At 37.3% G+C, this 17,569-nt stretch overlaps 1 protein-coding gene and 1 long non-coding RNA gene across 3 annotated transcripts in view; one reads left to right on the forward strand and one right to left on the reverse strand.

Annotated features, from left to right (window-relative positions):
* The window catches only part of LOC129035329 (uncharacterized), a 307,216-nt gene extending 304,354 nt beyond the window's left edge, over positions 1–2,862 (forward strand). The window contains exon 4 of the long non-coding RNA XR_008502167.2: positions 2,663–2,862. This is a non-coding gene — a long non-coding RNA (uncharacterized LOC129035329). The remainder of the gene's footprint in view (positions 1–2,662) is intronic.
* DCHS2 (dachsous cadherin-related 2) overlaps positions 1–17,569 on the reverse strand; it is a 259,479-nt gene that overhangs the window by 55,659 nt on the left and 186,251 nt on the right. Inside the window, exons 11-13 of one of the 2 annotated variants that reach the window (XM_054485608.2) lie at positions 15,337–15,471; positions 14,910–15,119; positions 7,842–8,699 (exon numbers count right to left, since the gene is read on the reverse strand). In XM_054485608.2, the coding sequence (XP_054341583.1) occupies positions 7,842–8,699; positions 14,910–15,119; positions 15,337–15,471 (1,203 nt within the window). The remainder of the gene's footprint in view (positions 1–7,841; positions 8,700–14,909; positions 15,120–15,336; positions 15,472–17,569) is intronic. The other variant, XM_063664223.1, reaches the window with a different exon arrangement.

Here is a 17,569-nt window from a genome sequence, read left to right on the forward strand (position 1 = left end):
GGCATATTGCCATGCCAGCAGCAAACAATATGAAAAAGAAACAAGAAAGTAATATCATTTACAATAGCTACAAATAAAATACCTAGGAATTAACTTAACCAAAGAAGTGAAAGACTTCTGCAATGAAAACTATAAAAGATTGATGAAAGAAATTGAGGAGGCTTCACAAAAAAGGAAAAGATATTCCATGTTCATGGATTGAAGAAACACTATTGTTAAAATGTCCATACTATCAAAAGCAACCTACAGATTCAATGCAATCCCTACCAAGATACCAACGACGTTCTTCACAGAAATAGAGAGAAAAAATCTAAAATTTATATGAAATTATAAAAGACCCATCATAGTCAAAGCTATCCTGAGCAAAAAGAACAAAACAAAGGGAATCACATTACCTGGCTTCAAATTATACTACAGAACTATAGTAACAAAACAGCATGGTTCTGGCATAAAAAGAAACACATAAACCAGTGAAACAGAATAGAGAATCCAGAAACAAATCCAGACATCTACAGTGAACTCATTTTTCATAAAGGTGCCAAGAACATACACTGGAGAAAGAACAGTCTCTTCAACAAATGGTGCTGGAAAAACTGTATATCCATGTGCAAAAGATTAAAACTAGACCCCTACCTCTCACCACATACTAAAATTCAATCAAAATGGATTAAAGATTTAAACTTAAGACCTCAAACTATAAAACTACTAAAAGAAAACATTGGGGAAATGCTCTAGGAAATTGGAGTGGGAGTAGATTTCTTGAGTAGTGCCCCACAATCACAGGCAACCAAAGCAAAAATAGAAAAATGAGATCATATCAAGTTAAAAAGCTTCTGCATTGCAAAGGAAAGAATCAGAAAAGTGAAGCGACAACCCACTGAAGGGAGAAAATACTTGCAAACTATCTATCTGACAAGGGATTAATAACTAGAATGTATAAGAAGCTCAAATAACTCTTTGGAAGAAAATCTAATAATCCAATTAAAAAATGGGCAAAACACCCAAATAGACATCTCTCGAAAGAAGACATACAAATGGCAAACAGGTATAAGAAAAGGTGCTCAACACCAATGATTATCAGAGAAATGCAAATCAAAAAACTACAGTGAGATATCATCTCACCTCATTTAAAATGGCTTATATCCAAAAGACAGGAAAAAAAAAATGCTAGTGAGGACGTTGAGAAAGGGGAATCCTTATACGCTGTTGCTGGGAACGTAAATTAGCTCAACAACTATAAATAAATAACAGTGTGAAGGTTCCTCAAAAACCTAAAAATAGAACTATCATATGATCCAGCAATTACACTGTTAGGTTATATACTTAAAAGAGAGAAAATCAGTATATTGAAGATATCTGTACTTCTATGTTTATTGCAGCACTGTTCACAACAGCCAAGATTTGGAAGCAACCTAAGTGTCCATCAACAGTTGAAGGGATAAAGAAAATGTGGTACATATACACAATAGAGTAGCATCCAGCCATAAAAAAGAATGAGACCCAGTCATCTGCAACAACATGGATGGAACTGGAGGTCATTATGTTAAGTGAAATAAGCCAGGCACTGACAGAAAACCTTCATATGTTCTCACTTATTTGTGGGGGCTAAAAATTACAATAATTGAACTCATAGAAATAGAGAGAAGAAGGATGGTTACCAGAAGCTGGAAAGGGTAGTGGGAGGTTAGAGGAGAAGTGGAAATGGTTAATGGGTACAAAAATATAGTTAGATACAATGAATAAGGTCTAGTATTTGATAGCACAACAGGGTTCTTACCGTCAACAATAATTTATTGTACATGTAAAATTAGCGAAGAGTATAACTGGATTGTTTGCAACACAAAGAAAGTACACAAGCTTGAGGAGATGGATACTCCATTTAGCCTGATATGATTATTACACATTGCATGCCTGTATCAAAATATTTCACATACCCCATAAATATATATACCTACTACATACCTGCATAAATTAAAAATTAAAATTTTTTGAAATGTAAAAAAACAAATTTTCTATAATAAAAAAATAATGAAAGTTTCTTGTAAATTTTCCAGTGCTTTAAATCACAAATACCCAAACCTGTTCCTGCTTTCAGAAACAGAACAAAATAACCCTCTGATTCTTCAGGGTTCTTCAAGCTATTGCCACTTTTCTTTCTTTCCCTTCATAGGAAAAGCTTGTGAAAAATAAACTGATGTCCTTGTCTGATTTCAGGGACTGATTTCACTTTTTCACTCTGCACTTCACTATATTCTGGCTTTTAAAATAAATCTCTATGGAATTAGTCCACTCCCAAAATCCCAATTCCCTCCCAAGTTCTTGGCACCTTTGTGAAAAATGAGTTCACTGTAGATGTCTGGATTTGTTTCTGAATTCTCTATTCTGTTTCACTGGTTTATGTGTTTGTTTTTATGCCAGAACCATGCTGTTTTGTTTTAGCTATGAAGAATTCCTATAAGAAGCCACAGCTGACTCCAGAATTCACATTAGAAAGCCTGGGCTGCTGGTATCTATTCTTGGCCCAAATCCTGAACAACTTCAACAGAGCAAACTTACTCCTCAAAACTTCCTCTCTAGACTCTCCAAGCACCTTATTTTGCTTTTAGTGCCATTCCTTTATTGTCTTATCCTCTATATTTAACACATGGACTTGTTATTTCAGACATGCCTTCCTTTCTCCCATGTTCATACCTCCCGATACCAAGATGACATCCCCAGAACATCTCAGGTAATGTTCTTCCCAACTCAACCAAACCCAGGGACTCAGTGAGCTGTAGCCCCACTCCCAGCAGGTGGCAGCCCACTATCTCACTTACTTCTGCTTTTGGGACAGGCCCCCAAATGAACCAGTAGCCATTTTTCCGTCTCTATCTTACCTAGCCCCTGCTCTATATTAAATATGGTTGACCGCCCCGTTTCTTAAATGTGCCACTTTCTTGTTTCTCTAACACCATCCTCCCAGGAATTGTCACTACCACCCTAGCCCCCCATCTCAATCTCCTTTTTAAATACATTATTTCGTCAACTCCTGTAAAATATTGATGTTACTTTAGATTTTCTTCTCAGCCCTCCCTCTTCCTTCATGCTTGGCTGCACATTGGAATCGCATGGGAGCTTCTACAAATAAACAATGGGTGGTCTACCTTCAACGATTACCATTTAACTGGATGCAGGAAAGGGGTGGATGTCCAGGTATTCAAATTTTTTTTTTTTTTCTCTGAGATGCAGTTTCGCTCTTGTTGCCCAGGCTGGAGTGCAATGGCGTGATCTTGGCTCACCGCAACCTCTGCCTCCCAGGTTCAAGCGATTCTCCTGGATTACAGGCAAGTGTCAGCATGCCCGGCTAATTATTTGTATTTTTAGTAGAGATGGGTTTCTCCATGTTGGTCAGGCTGGTCTCAAACTCCTGACCTCTGGTGATCCACCCACCCCGGCCTCCCAAAATGCTGGGATTACAGGCATGAACCACTGCGCCCGGCTGGTATTGGTAACTTTTTAAAGCTCCCCTGGTATTTCGATGTGTAGTCCTGGTTGAGAACCTCAGTTATAAACAACCCCCAGGCCTCATTGAGGCTGTCTTGGAAACACATGAGAAGCACATTCCTCCTTGTCATCCCTCACTGCTGTGGCTTTCTTCAGGCCTGGGTCATTATCATGTAAATCACCACAGCATCCTCCTAATTCATCTCTCTCCTCCAAGGTACACTCCACACAGCTTCCAAAATGAGCTTTCTACAATGTCAAGGTTGATTTTGATAATTTAAAGGCCATCAGTGTCTCTCTCTTCCAAGTTATCACTGGAAAGCACATGAGGCTCTGTGCACGCTGCTCTCCAGCTATTCCAGATGAGACGCTTGGTCGCGGGGTCAACTCACCACACCCCCTGGAGGCCCCAAGCTTTGTGCATGACATTTCCACTGCCTGGCACAACTGTCTCCCCGACCCTTCCTTCTTACCCCATGAGTTTTTTTTTCTTCATTTGTGCATATATATGCCTTTCGTTATCTTAGAAGTAATGGTTAAATGGTAAAATGATATCAATAAACATTTGGGGAATACCCACTAGGAGCAAACATCCTCTAGCTCTGCTATCCACAGGGTCTGGCTGCACTTTCATCTTCATATCTTAGACTTATAACTACTGGTAATCATGATGGTGAAATGCTTTAGAGATTACAAAGTGCTCATTTGATCATCAAAACCACCTTTTAAGACACTAAATGAATAGATGTTTGAGGCCCCTTAAAATTGAATATTGTGTATAATATATCAAATATATAGTCAACATATAATAGGAAGTATGTTGGGGAAGGAGAAAAACTGTGAGGGGTATCCTCAGGAATACTGATGAGTGGCCTTAATAGTTAAAGATGTATGAAGCAGAGTTACAGTTTTAAACAGTACAGCTGATATGCACACAAAATTAATTGATTTCTTGATGCTTGATCTAATATTTTTTATGAGCCCCACTCAGTATTTTATCAAAGGCAGAATATCCTCTCTTTGTACTCCTGCTATAATAATCCTAATGCTATCCGCAGCAAATGGATGTGTTTTGTAGAATAGGCGGAAGGTCTTATCCACAGATAGGCAACAGAAGAGTATTAATATAGTTCCAAAATATTAACCCTTTACATTTATAAACAAAGCACAACAGTTCAGAACAGAGTTATGCAAAATCATCATAAAAAATCATAAGTGGCTTCCAGGGCCGAGCCTTGACAGAGGTGTTAAAACACCAACATGGAATGTGTAAATCAAAAGGAAATTGGTGAGTAATGGATGCCCAGACAGTCAATGAAGGCATCATAAAATCTGACTTGGCAGGGCTGGGTAAGCTCTGCCTGAGGAAAGAGTAATGTAGGCTGATGACACTCAATACTTGAATGACATCCTACTCCAAATTGTTGAGGATTAGCAAGTAACTTTCTGTTTACAACTTGGCTTCTTGTGTCTTTTATTCCTAGAAAGAGAAAACTGGTCATTCCAATATGACTACTGTAATCCACCTAACAATCATAGCTCACCAAATAAATAACAAAACTGTCATGGTGTATATATCAGTCTCTTTCATATTGGTGAATAAGTTCCCACCCCTGGGGAAAGGAACTCCTTGGTGGGTTAATCAAATGAGGTCTTGTGCCTGTATGGCTGAGGGCCAGTGTGGGACTTGGGTGAATTTGCAAAGATAAAAACTGCTTTGTGAAGTACGTACCTTCTTCTGAGAATAAGACGTTTCTCTATCTTTCTTCTCCAGAGCTAACTTGGAGTCATGTGATTAAATTCCACACCATTTTAGATGCCTAGTTAGATAATGCTCATTCCAATGAATTTATAATAAAATATGAGACAGTCCCTAAATAACAAAATAGCAATGACAGATAACACGTGCTTCCCTCTTTCATTATCATAGGAATTCATACGTGGAAACATTCATACATTCCAAAGCTGAGAATAACACTGTGTTTATGGAGAAATTCATCGCCTTGGAAAGTATCATTCTTATTTGATTTGAAGACAAAATAAGATGTACCGTAGGCCCCTAACAACCACTAGTTCACTGTTGTAATATAATTGTTATGTAACAACTGGTTGCTCTGGTGAGAATTTATACCCAACTAACTTTACAAAATTCATAGACTTGGGACAGGAAGATAACAAAAATAACAACCAAAGGAAGCAATGACTAGTATCCTCTTAAAACTTAATCTTTACAGTATCCCTGTGAGGAAGTTATCAAAGAGAATATGCCCAGTAGAGCTATCACAGAGACCGACCCACTCAACTACACTAACTGGTGTCACGAGTTTCACACTCTAACACACATGTGCCCAGCCTTACCAAGAGTGGAGCCTGAATTCAACAGATCAACTACCAAAGGGCTGGAAGAAGCATTTTTCCTTCAAAACATCAAGATCTAATTTATGTATTGTACAATAGTAAATACATTTTACTAGTGAGAGTCCTCCCATGTGTCATCAGGTTTTCATTTTATTTCATTTTCAAAGTCTCAGTATTTACTTTTAATCGGGGTATCAGTATCATTCATAATTTCAGTTTCTCCCCTCCTGGCAATTCAATGAAATGCATGAAGTTGTGAATAGTCCACATCATGGACTATGGTTGCTGATTCATTTTTATCATGACAACCAAAGCACCGGAAATGAAACCGAAGAAATAAAAGCTGGTTTCTAGGAGATTCGTTTAAATTGTTTAGTTGAGTTAAACATCATGGGCAACCAAATGGTTCATCCTTAACTTTTAAAGAGATTCAGAACAGTTACGTTTTCTCTAATCTGGCTTGGAAATGTGGAGGGTGGGGGGGTAGTCAGGAGGGGTGGCATTCACAGTAAAGAGTGGGGAGTCACTTGGTTAACTTTTCTTGTCACACTGCTGTGGGGCCAGCCTGTGTCTTACCAGAAATTCTGAGTGCCTCTTCCTACAATTAAGTAAACATTTCATGACCGACTCTTAAAGAAATTTTACCAACCAAAAGGCTGATTTTAAAATAGAAACTATACATTATTTTAAACAATTGAGGTGTTAAGTTTAATAATGTTAATAGATGAATGCAATGTTAATCAAAAGCTGAACCTGTGGGCTTTCCAACAAAGAAATGTTAAACAAATAACAATACACTGGAGTTATTTGTTTTAACTTTTAATTTTTTGTTTTCTTAAAAGAATAAGAAAATGTTAAAAGCAGTGTGAAGTGATGAAAATGTATGATAATACCAAAAATAATTCACTCAGGATGCCAAGTGGTGCCTACTCATAGATCAAATGTGTGAGTGGCCCACAGAAAACTTAAGCTTCCGATAGGCATCTATTTTTCATTTGAAAATAAAGGTTAAAATTGCAGGCATATTTGGGGAGAAAGTAATGCTGGCAGCTATAAAATGTTATTAAATAATTTATATCAAGGCTATTCTAACACTGGTAGGTGGATTTACAATCTTTTAAAACCACTAGAATTTGGGAATTTGAAAGCAAAAAATGAACAAATGAGGAAAAATAATCTTCGGGTGTCTAAAATATGATCTGGCAGTTTGTAATGAGTTCATGTTCCAAGCAAAGCATCAGCCAGCTTGAAATGTCAATCAATATTTTATGATGTTGTCATTATTTTTCACAGGGACTCAAGAAACCCTGCTGACCCAGGTGTAGATTAATTACATCTAGTCAGCTTCAGCAGCCTCCTTAACTGTCATTCTTTCCTTTTGCCTTTCTCTTTCCTGTTACACCTGCAACTTTTAGTTCGCCTCTCAATTTAGACTTACGCCCTTCACACGTTATATTTGCTCTTCAAAGAGAGATCCCAACCTATTGCTTCAGATGTCTTGACATGTACACCTACCTGGGTATTTATGGATACCACATGCTTATATTATTTCCAGAAGTATCTATAGCCTTTTTTACGTGTAATATTTAATAAAGGAATTTTCAGAGTAAGTTCTATTAAAAAGACAAAAGCTAAATTTAATTAAGTAATTCCAAACATAAGGGAACTAAGAACAACTCTGACAAGAGGTCAAGAAAACACAGTAAGAATATCAGATTGAAGGCTCCCCATCCACTTATTCATTAGCTTTTCTAACTGAATCTTTAATGGGAGGGCCCTCCTTTAGAGGTCAGAAGGAATTTGGTCCTCACTGTCTTCTGCCCTGTCATTTCATCTCAGACCAGGTTCCATTTAACCATGTTTATTCCAATATCAAGAACAGGCATTGAACTAAAAAATGTATAACTGAATGTGCAATGGCACTCTTGCAGTAAAATCCGTACTCTTAAGCATTTTGTCTAAACAGGTACAATGTATGAAAAACTTGAAGGGACACTCACCTGCCTCACAATTTTCAGTCACGAGCCCTTTGTACAGATGGTGGCTGAAGGAAATCTTTACATCTTCTCCTTCCATGTGAATGACCAAGAGACCTGTGGTTGTCCTGGCTGGAATGCCCTGGTCTGTAACTTTTAACTGCAGCCAGATAGGGAAGTATTCTGAAGATGGATTTTGCTGAAACTGAATTTCTCCTGTGTATTTATCAATAGAAAACACAGACTGGGTCTCTGCAAAACTAAAAACCACAGTTCCATTGGGCCCTAAGTCCAGGTCATCAGCTCTCACAATGACAGTTGTCTGGTTTGTAGGCGACTGGGGAGAAAGAAACACATCAAAAGGGTTCTGTTCCAAAACTGGATCATTGTCATTAACATCAGTGACATACACTTTTATAATTACGGTGGTGCTTCGTGAACCCTGGATGCTACAGTCTCTGGCCACAGCACTAAATGTATGCTGAGATCTGGCTTCACGGTCAAGGGCGCTGCTGGTTTTCAATGTGCCTGACATGGGATCAATGGTGAATGCACCAGAAGCCTCATCAGTCAGAAAATACTCAGTTTGCCCATTCAGGCCTTCATCCTTGTCCACAGCTGAAAGCACAAGAACCACTGTTCCCACTTCAGCATCTTCTCTCACAGAGGACTGGTAATAAAGTGTGGGAAAAGAAGGACTGTGGTCATTGGCATCCAAAACTCTAACTTGCAGGTGTATTACAGAGCTCCTAGGTGGATCTCCCAGGTCAGAGCACAGAATGGCAAGGGTAAAATTGCTGACTTGCTCCCGGTCCAAAGCACGAGTGGTTGAGAGTTCTCCTGACATCTCATTTATAGCAAAGTACTCATCGGTATTTCCATCTATTAAAGAAAACAATTACAAATTCATTTGAATTGAAAAAGTAGCAGCTCTTTGCTAGCACTATCTATGGTATTCATTTATACATTCATTAAAAAATATATTTATTCCCGATTATGTTGTATCCTAGCACTTTTGTAAATATTGGGGATATAACAGTAAACATGATAAAGGCTCTGCCCTCATGAAACTTCTATTCTATTGAGGGGATAAACAGAATAATATGATTCAATGCCTATCTTTAACCAGTCAATAATTAGAACACTTGCTTTCACTGATTTGCAGCCGTATAATTTTTTGTGTGCATCTACAACTTTTAATTTTAATATATTTTTCCTCATAAGAGGATGAAGATGTATGTTTTATTTAACACAAAACAATAGTTGAGGATAAACAACAGAATATAATGTCCTTTTTTAAGATATCAATCAGAAATGAACAGATTTGATTTGTAGTTATTTTCTCAAATATTACCCACTACAGATTTCATGCCTGTTATACTATTGCAGTAAGCCTTCTCTTCTACATGTCCACAGCATTTTGTACATGAATCATAACACTTTGGTTAGAGTTAGTTGGACACTTGACTATTTCTTCCAAAACATAAATAAGGACATTGTTCTATTCATCTATTCCTTAAAAAAATCTGCCCTTTATTATATTCCAGCGTATCAAGTAGAATAAAACTTAAAATTGAACACAGGGACAAAAAGCTTTCAAAGACATTTTTAAATAACCCTGAAAATTAGTGAGGAAAAATGTGGTTCATATGCTTGCCAGCCACATTCTTGGATGAAGAGCAGGCCCAATAGTGTGGGAACTTACTAGAGTCTGCATATCAGAGGCATATGAGGACCAAGTGGAATGGCATTCAGAGGAAACAACAGCAATAGGTAGTTTTAGGGAGGAGGAGAGGGCCCTGCATTTGTATTCATGAGGCATAGTTAATTTACATCAAAAGTAGAGATGATTGGACAAACCCACATTTCTGTAGTATTTGTGGCTGATAAAGTGATTCAGTCATTCAGCAAACATTTGATGAGCATCTACTATGTGCCAAGTTTGTGCTCAAGATCACAGATATGAAGGGAGTAAGACATGATCTAGCTCCAAGAGTTCACAGTCTAAAAGGAAAGGCTGGTCAATACTCGGGTATTAAAGTACCATGTGAAAATCATATGTGCAGAGTGCTAAATGAGTACATATAGATAGTGCTAGCCAAGGGGTGCTGTTTCTCTGAGAAGTACAGAGAAAGGGCACATAGTCCTATGTTAGTAAGTTCAAGAAGTGCTTATTGGAAAAAGTGACATCAAATCTCACTCCTAAAGTGGAGAAAGCCATACTACAAGTTTTGGGGAGAGTGTTCTATGCAGAGGAAAGAGCCTGTGAGAAGTTCTAGGAATATAGGAATTAACAGGCTGCAAATGTTTGGGTGTGACTAGTACACAGGGTTCTTGGGTGTTTGTATGTGGCAAGCAGGAAAAGGGCTGGCAGTAGCAGTAGAGGAAAGACATGAATTTGGGAGGTAAGCAGGGGGTCAAATTGTGAAGTGCTCTCTGTATACTGCTGAAGATGCTATAGTTTCTCCTGAAATCCATGAGGGAGCCCACTGAAGGATTTTGGACAGGAAAGTGTCATGAATCAAATTTCTATTTTAAGAATAGTATTGAGGCAGCAATGTCAAAGTTTGTTTAGAAAATAGGATGGTTCCTGTAATCCCAGAACTTTTGGAGACCAAGGCGGGAGGATTGCTTGAGTCCAGGAATTTGAGTCCAGCCTGGGCAACATAGTGAGACCTCATCTCTATGAAAAAAAAAATGTTTTTAAGTTATTCAGGCATGGTGACATGTGCCTGTATTCCCCACTGCTCAGGAGGCTGGGGTGGGAGAATTGCTTGAGCCTGACAGAGGGTAGAGGCTGCAGTGAGCTGTGATTGTGCTGCTGCAGTGAGCTGTGAATGCACCACTGCACAGCCTTGGTGACAGAGTGACAGCCTGTCTTTAAAGAAAAAAGAAAAGAAAATGAAAATGGGAAGGTTAGGAGTCATAGTAATCTACTTGTGCAACAAGGAGTATCAGAAACAATATGTGCGTGCAGGAAGTGAACACATTGCAAAGATATTAAGGAGAAAACATAAGAAGTTACGGAGAAAGGATTCATGATCTGTCTTAGGCGAATACGTGAAGGGTGTTTAGACCAGTCAATCATCTTTAAAATGAGGGCTGAGTACAGCTAGGTTACTTGAAGTTTTCTAAGGAATTCACTTGGAAACAGATAGTTTCGTGGTAATCTCCGGAAGTTCAATTTAAATATCCTTATTCCTAAAATTGCTCTACCTGAGAGCGCACCTGGGATCATGGAATTTATCTTTCCCACATTCACCTTTATAAGCACTCTTCTCGCAAATTAAAAAAGAAAGTCTCCCTCTCACCCAAATAAATGGCTGCCAAATAAAGTGGTCATTCCCAATGTTGAAAGTTCAATGTCAAAACAGTGACTGACTTTAATGCCTGGGAAAATATCCTTATGCAGTGGGAGAGTGTCTCTGCTATCAACCAAATTACAGAGCCTATTCAAGTTTTCAAGTGGTAGATAAATAAAAAATAAAGACTATTCATTAAGTTTTTGGCATACAACTCAGAAGGCGTACAAGTACTAAATTAACTTCTGTAACAATACTTCCATTTTTAAAAAGGTGAGCAAGAATTTTCAGTTCTTACATCTGTAACAAACAGAAACAGCAACAGACCTGGCACTGTGCTTTGCCTTTTGCCTTATTTTTATTTATTTATTTATTTATTTATTTCTACATTAATTAATTAATTTATTTATTTATTTTTATTTTTTGAGACAGAGTTTCGCTCTTGTTGCCCAGGCTGGAGTGCAATGGTGCAATCTCAGCTCACCTCAGCCTCTGCCTACTGGGTTCAAGCGATTCTCCTGCCTCAGCCTCCCGAGTAGCTGGGATTACAGGCATGTGCCACTGGCTAATTTTGTATTTTTAGTAGAGATGAGGTTTCTCCATGTTGGTCAGGCTGGTCTCAAACTCCAGATCTCAGGTGATCTGCCCACCTTGGCATCCCAAAGTGGTGGGATTACAGGTATGAGCCACTGCGCCCAGCCGCTTTGCCTTATTTTAGCAAAAAGGAACATGCATTCTGAGAATCATGAACTCACTGGAAAAAAGGATCCCATTAATCTGATTCAGAGATGCATTTACAACACAATTTTACTTTTTATGTTATTATTGGTCAAAATTGGAATACACTTTTGCTATTTTAATCTTACAATCATAATAATAACAATCTAATATAATTTTCAAAACTGAGACCTTATGTTCATTGGAAATTTTTAGAAATCTTAAATTTATCCACATATTTTAATTGTAGAAAAGTATAATAAAATGATCAATACTTTAAGCATAAAAGTCCATTACATTATGGTAAAATTCTGCAAGGATGTAGAAAGGTAATATTGATTGAAGAAGTAAAAATGCAAAACATGTAACTGAAAATGCTCATTCATACATATAATTGAAAAAAACTAAAGTAAAATTCTACATTTTTATTAACTTAAAAAAATCATATTTCAAACAGTAGAGTCTGTGAGCTACGAAAATGTACAATTCACTTGGCATTCCCAGTGCCCTGTGCTCCCTGTGACTGCGCTGTGCAGGTGTCTTGGTTTGTGCAGGGTGGTTCTCATCCTTACCAGCATCCCCTTCCCCTTTCTCCCCTTACGCACCTCATTCCCTTCTTTGCCGAGTTGCGGGGGCTGTTTTAGGCCTGGGTTCTGTTTTTGGAAGAGCAGGTTTAGCAGACAACCCTGCCTATCTCCTGTGTGGCTCCTCTATCACCTTTGCTGTGTCACCTTTTTAGCCTGTTTCCTGGGCATGGTGGCTTGGCAGGCAGCTTTGCCAATCCAAGGTATGCTCTCTGCTCCTGGAAAGATTTCTGAGTCCCACGGCCATCCGAGGGCTACGGAGCTCCCAGTTTCCAACCTGGCTGAGAAGGTGGCCTCAGCTTGGGCAGAACAGGTGGAGACTTTGGGACCATGAAGAGACATGCAGAGCCAGGAAAAAGGGAGGTGACACAAGGGGAGGGTGCCTTTCATATATATATACACACGCATAGATATGAAATATATATGAAATAATATATATAATAAATATATATGAAATGTATATGTATATAAGTATACTTATATATACACACACGCATAGATATGAAATATATATGAAATAATAATATATAATATAATAAATATATATGAAATATATAAGTATATATACTTATATATACGTATATATATAAGTATATAAGTATACATATATACACATATATATATGAAATATATACTCTGATGGCAAAGACACACTTTATATGAAATATATATGAAATATATATACATGTATATATACACACATATATGAAATATATATACACATACGTGTGTATATATAGATATACACACGTATATATATATGTGTGTGTATATATAGATATATACACGTATATATATATATATATATATTTTTTTTTTTTTCTGAGACAAAGTGTCACTCTTTTCCCCCAGGAAGGAGTGCAATGGCATGATCTCAGCTCACTGCAACCTCTGCCTCCTGAGTTCAAGTGATTCTCCTGCCTCAGCCTCCCGAGTAGCTGGGATTACAGGTGCCTGCCACCATGCCCGGCTAATTTTTGTGTTTTTTAGTAGAGGCGGGGTTTCACCATGTTGGCCAGGCTGGTCTCGAACTCCTGACCTCAGGTGATCCGCCCGCCTTGGCCTCCCAAAGTGCTGGGATGACAGCCATGACCCACCGCACCTGGCCGCCTTTCATATATTTTTAAGGTATTTTTTATTCTATCAAATACTTTTAAAAGGTGATATAACAGTCTTACTTTAATGTGTCAATATTTAGGATATGCAGGGAAACACACCTTGGTTACTCTTTAAGCTTATGGGAAAAAGTTTAGTTGACAACATAAAAATATGTCTGTGTTGGTACATAAGTTTTCAAGATTATTTTAAGGGTAAGTGAAGCAAAAAAAAAATAGCTGAAGCTCACTGGCAGAGACTAACAGAAGGACCCAGACCATGATGGGGGAGGTAGAAAGGGGGTGAGGCTGATGTGTCATTTTGGACACATTGATAATGCAATGCTGTTGGATATAAAGACTGGGTCCTTGGAGCTGTTAGGAAATTGTGAAACAATTTGAAATAGGAGGAACAAGATGAGTAGGTGTCCTGGTATTGAAGAAAGAAGGGTGGGGCACAGGTGCCCAGTATGTCTTTGCCATCAGAGTGCTGTTCCACCTTCACCGCATTTTGACCACTCTGTAAATTGTTGAAAACTGATCATAATGTAAATGATTCTTGTCCACAGAAATGCAAGTAAATCTGGTGAAATGCACTGATTGTTGTCTTGCAAATACACCTTTTCTGCATTTCAGAATTCCTTATTCCCTTTGTGTGTGTATGTGCCTGTGTATGGCTCTTGGAATTCTCCTTGAACCCATTTTAACATCTTTTTGGTTTACTTATTCACTAGTGAATTAAATAAAAGTTATGTGCAGGTACCATTTTTATATTTGTATGAGAGTTATTACTTTACTTTTAAAAACAATATCCTTTAATGGGACCTAGATCTAGGATGCAGATAGAGATGGGAGCCATTGGCATCCCAGTGGTAGCTAAAGACAGGGACTGGATGAAATGACCCAGTAAGAATCTGTCTATGAGACGAGAAAAATTAAAAAAAATTAAAACTGATCACATGAAAGCAACAAAAATAGAAAAACATTATCTGTTCCATCCTTACATCCACTAATGTTAGCATAGAAAAAAATTCACAGCAGTTTGCAAAGGCAGATTTTTAAAGAATGTGGAGGGCAGTGGTTCAAGGTGGCTGTGAGAAGGAGGTAGAGAGAAAGCTCATGGCACCAGTCAGTTCTGACTGGGTGTGTATTTTGTAGAGAAAAGCAATAGGTATCAAACACAGAGTAATCAACAGAGAGTGTGTGTCAACTCAGTCAGCATCCTGGAAGAAATTTTAATTTAAAAATACTTACCAATTTGGGAGGCTGAGGCACAAGAATTGCTTGAACCTGGGAGGTGAAGTTGCAGTGAGCCATCGCGCCACTGCACTCCAGCCTGGGTGACAGAGTGAGACTCTGTCTTAAAAAAACAAACAAACAAACAAACAAACTTACCAATTATGTGATATTCAACAGCTCTGTTATTGCCAGCATCCATATCAGAGGCTAAAACAGTATAGACAACCTCTGGTTCCTGGTTTTCCAGAACCTCAATGTCATAACTGGAAACTATAAACTCTGGTGCATGATCGTTTTCATCTTCAACAGTGCAGAGGATTGTTGTGGTACTGGACAATGAAGGGAATCCCCCATCTCGTACTAGTACTGACATAGAACACAAAGACGGCATGAATTGTGGCCTTTGATTCATACCTAAAATGTGTTGTTCTAACTAGACAATGTCAGGCTAACCAGGTAGCACTGGTTCAATAATATTTTATTTAAAAACACCCCAACAAAATATAACATTTCACCACTTAACAGGTTCTTTTAAATTTTATTGTTTATTTTTATTTTTTAGCATAGTCAAAGAATCCCTTACCTCGAAGGGTGAAGACTTCTTGAATTTCTCTGTCAAGTATGGTGGTCGTCACTACCTCTCCAGTGTCAGAATTTATCTCGAATGATTCAAATGAAGCACCTGGCACAATTTCAAACTGAAGCTTGGAATTGACTCCTTAAGAAAAATATAAAGAAAAACTTAGCAATCATTTCTTTGAAATACATTTATCCACTTTCCTATTTCTTTTCCTTGGAACATGTTAAGCCATAGATGAAAATGGCAAGATTCTCAAACAGCCTTTAAATTAAGGTAAAAGAAAATCTCTTTTGGCTGTTCTTGCTAAAATAAAAGCCTCATGGGCTGAAATGCTTGATTTTCAAAAGTCTTATGAGACTTCCCCACAGTGAATGCTTAGAATTTTTTCCTTCCCATAAAAAATTTCTTATGAGTGTACAACTCTACAACATATTCCTAATTACTCCTTCTAACACCCCTGATTGTGATTTAATGACTTAATTGTAAGCTTGCAGGGCAAATGACAATTTCTGTAGATTGACCTGCTGTTTGAAAGCCCGTGCTAAGTTATATAGAACTCTGTTTATGCTCAACCTCAAGAAGCAAGCACCTAGAATTGCTTATATACGTATTTCTGTTTGTTTTGTTTTCCACTTAGTGTTCAGTCTGCTATCTGGAGTGAGAAATGTGGTACCACATTATTACGCATTTTGGAAATAATTCTTCCCATATTTTTGTGGTTTCATTTCTCCCCCAAGAAAAGTATCACGTCATTTCCATCTCTGGTTATGAAGATAATTCATACTACTAATTTTAATGAGTCTGTCCCATGCCATTGTAATTTATTTGCATTTTACACAAGTTCCTCTCAGTTATTTTCCTATGTTCCTTTCTTAACTGACAAGAATCTAGGTGTGCACACAGTACTGAGAATATATGATGTTATACTTTAATAAAAGATGAAATGTCATTCTTTTGGCCTTAACAAAAAATCTTCAATTACAGATCTCCATCTTGCCAGTCTTAAAAAGCAAATTTTCATTACATTATGATCTGGCAGATATTATATAGGACTGAGAGCTGAAAGGAGTGAAATAGAATTCTAGTTTTATATAAGAATGAATATACATATCTTATTACTATATAACTTGGAGGAGAAATATATTTGAGATATAATCCACAGGCATTGGAATTACCCTGAGAAAAAAAGTCTAATAACATAGGACCAATGTATTTGATATGACATTTTCAGAGGTCACCAAAATGTTTCATTCTATTATTAGGCATTAGGCATATTATTAATGATATTACTGAAGAGTCAGTGATTATTTCGGTAACTTAAGGATCACATAATCTATTCTATAGCCAAGACAGAATTTCTTAAAGTTCCAGGTTGTTAAAATTTGTTATTCCTATCTCTGCCTACATTATAAAAATGGGAACAATATTATCTTATATTTACTTTCCTCTTCCTCAAAAAAAAGAGAGAAATATCAGTTGCCAAGCATAGTACTGTGTGCCAAAGACAGAGTGCTGAGTCAGATATGACCGCTGTCTTCAGAAAGATTACATGGATCTTTTAAATGAATGAGCTCCTTGCGATAGTTTACTGAGAATGATGGTTTCCAATTTCATCCATGTTGTGGGGTGGGGGGAGGGGGAGGGATAGCATCAGGAGATATACCTAATGCTAAATGACGAGTTAATGGGTGCAGCACACCAGCATGGCACATGTATACATATGTAACTAACCTGCACATTGTGCACATGTACCCTAAAACTTAAAGTATAATTAAAAAAATAATAAATAAATAAATAAATAAATTATAATAATTATTTATATTTCAAAAGTATAAAAAAAGAATGAGCTCATTTATATGATTTTGTTACACATTATATATACACACCATTTCATATTATTTTATATGATTTTCTTACACATTATATATACCATTGCATATTATGTATTGTATTACATATTATAGAATGCTATATATTATACATTTTTAATTCTCACCACTTGCCAAACCTAGAAAATGTCTTCAATTGTTTATACATAAATTCAGATCTTTCTGCTGTCCCTTCCCACTATCCTCTAATGTGCTTCACCACTCTACTCAATATTTCTCTGACTTTTTAGAAACTTCCAGATTTTATTTTTTTCTATTATTCTATACAGGCTTTTTATCCCTAAGATAACAATACATTAACCTTCAATCCTCCTAGTATATTATTAAGGATAAATAAGATCTTTACC

This window comes from Pongo pygmaeus, chromosome 3 (assembly GCF_028885625.2).
Source record: "Pongo pygmaeus isolate AG05252 chromosome 3, NHGRI_mPonPyg2-v2.0_pri, whole genome shotgun sequence".
Taxonomy (NCBI): Eukaryota; Metazoa; Chordata; class Mammalia; order Primates; family Hominidae; genus Pongo; species Pongo pygmaeus.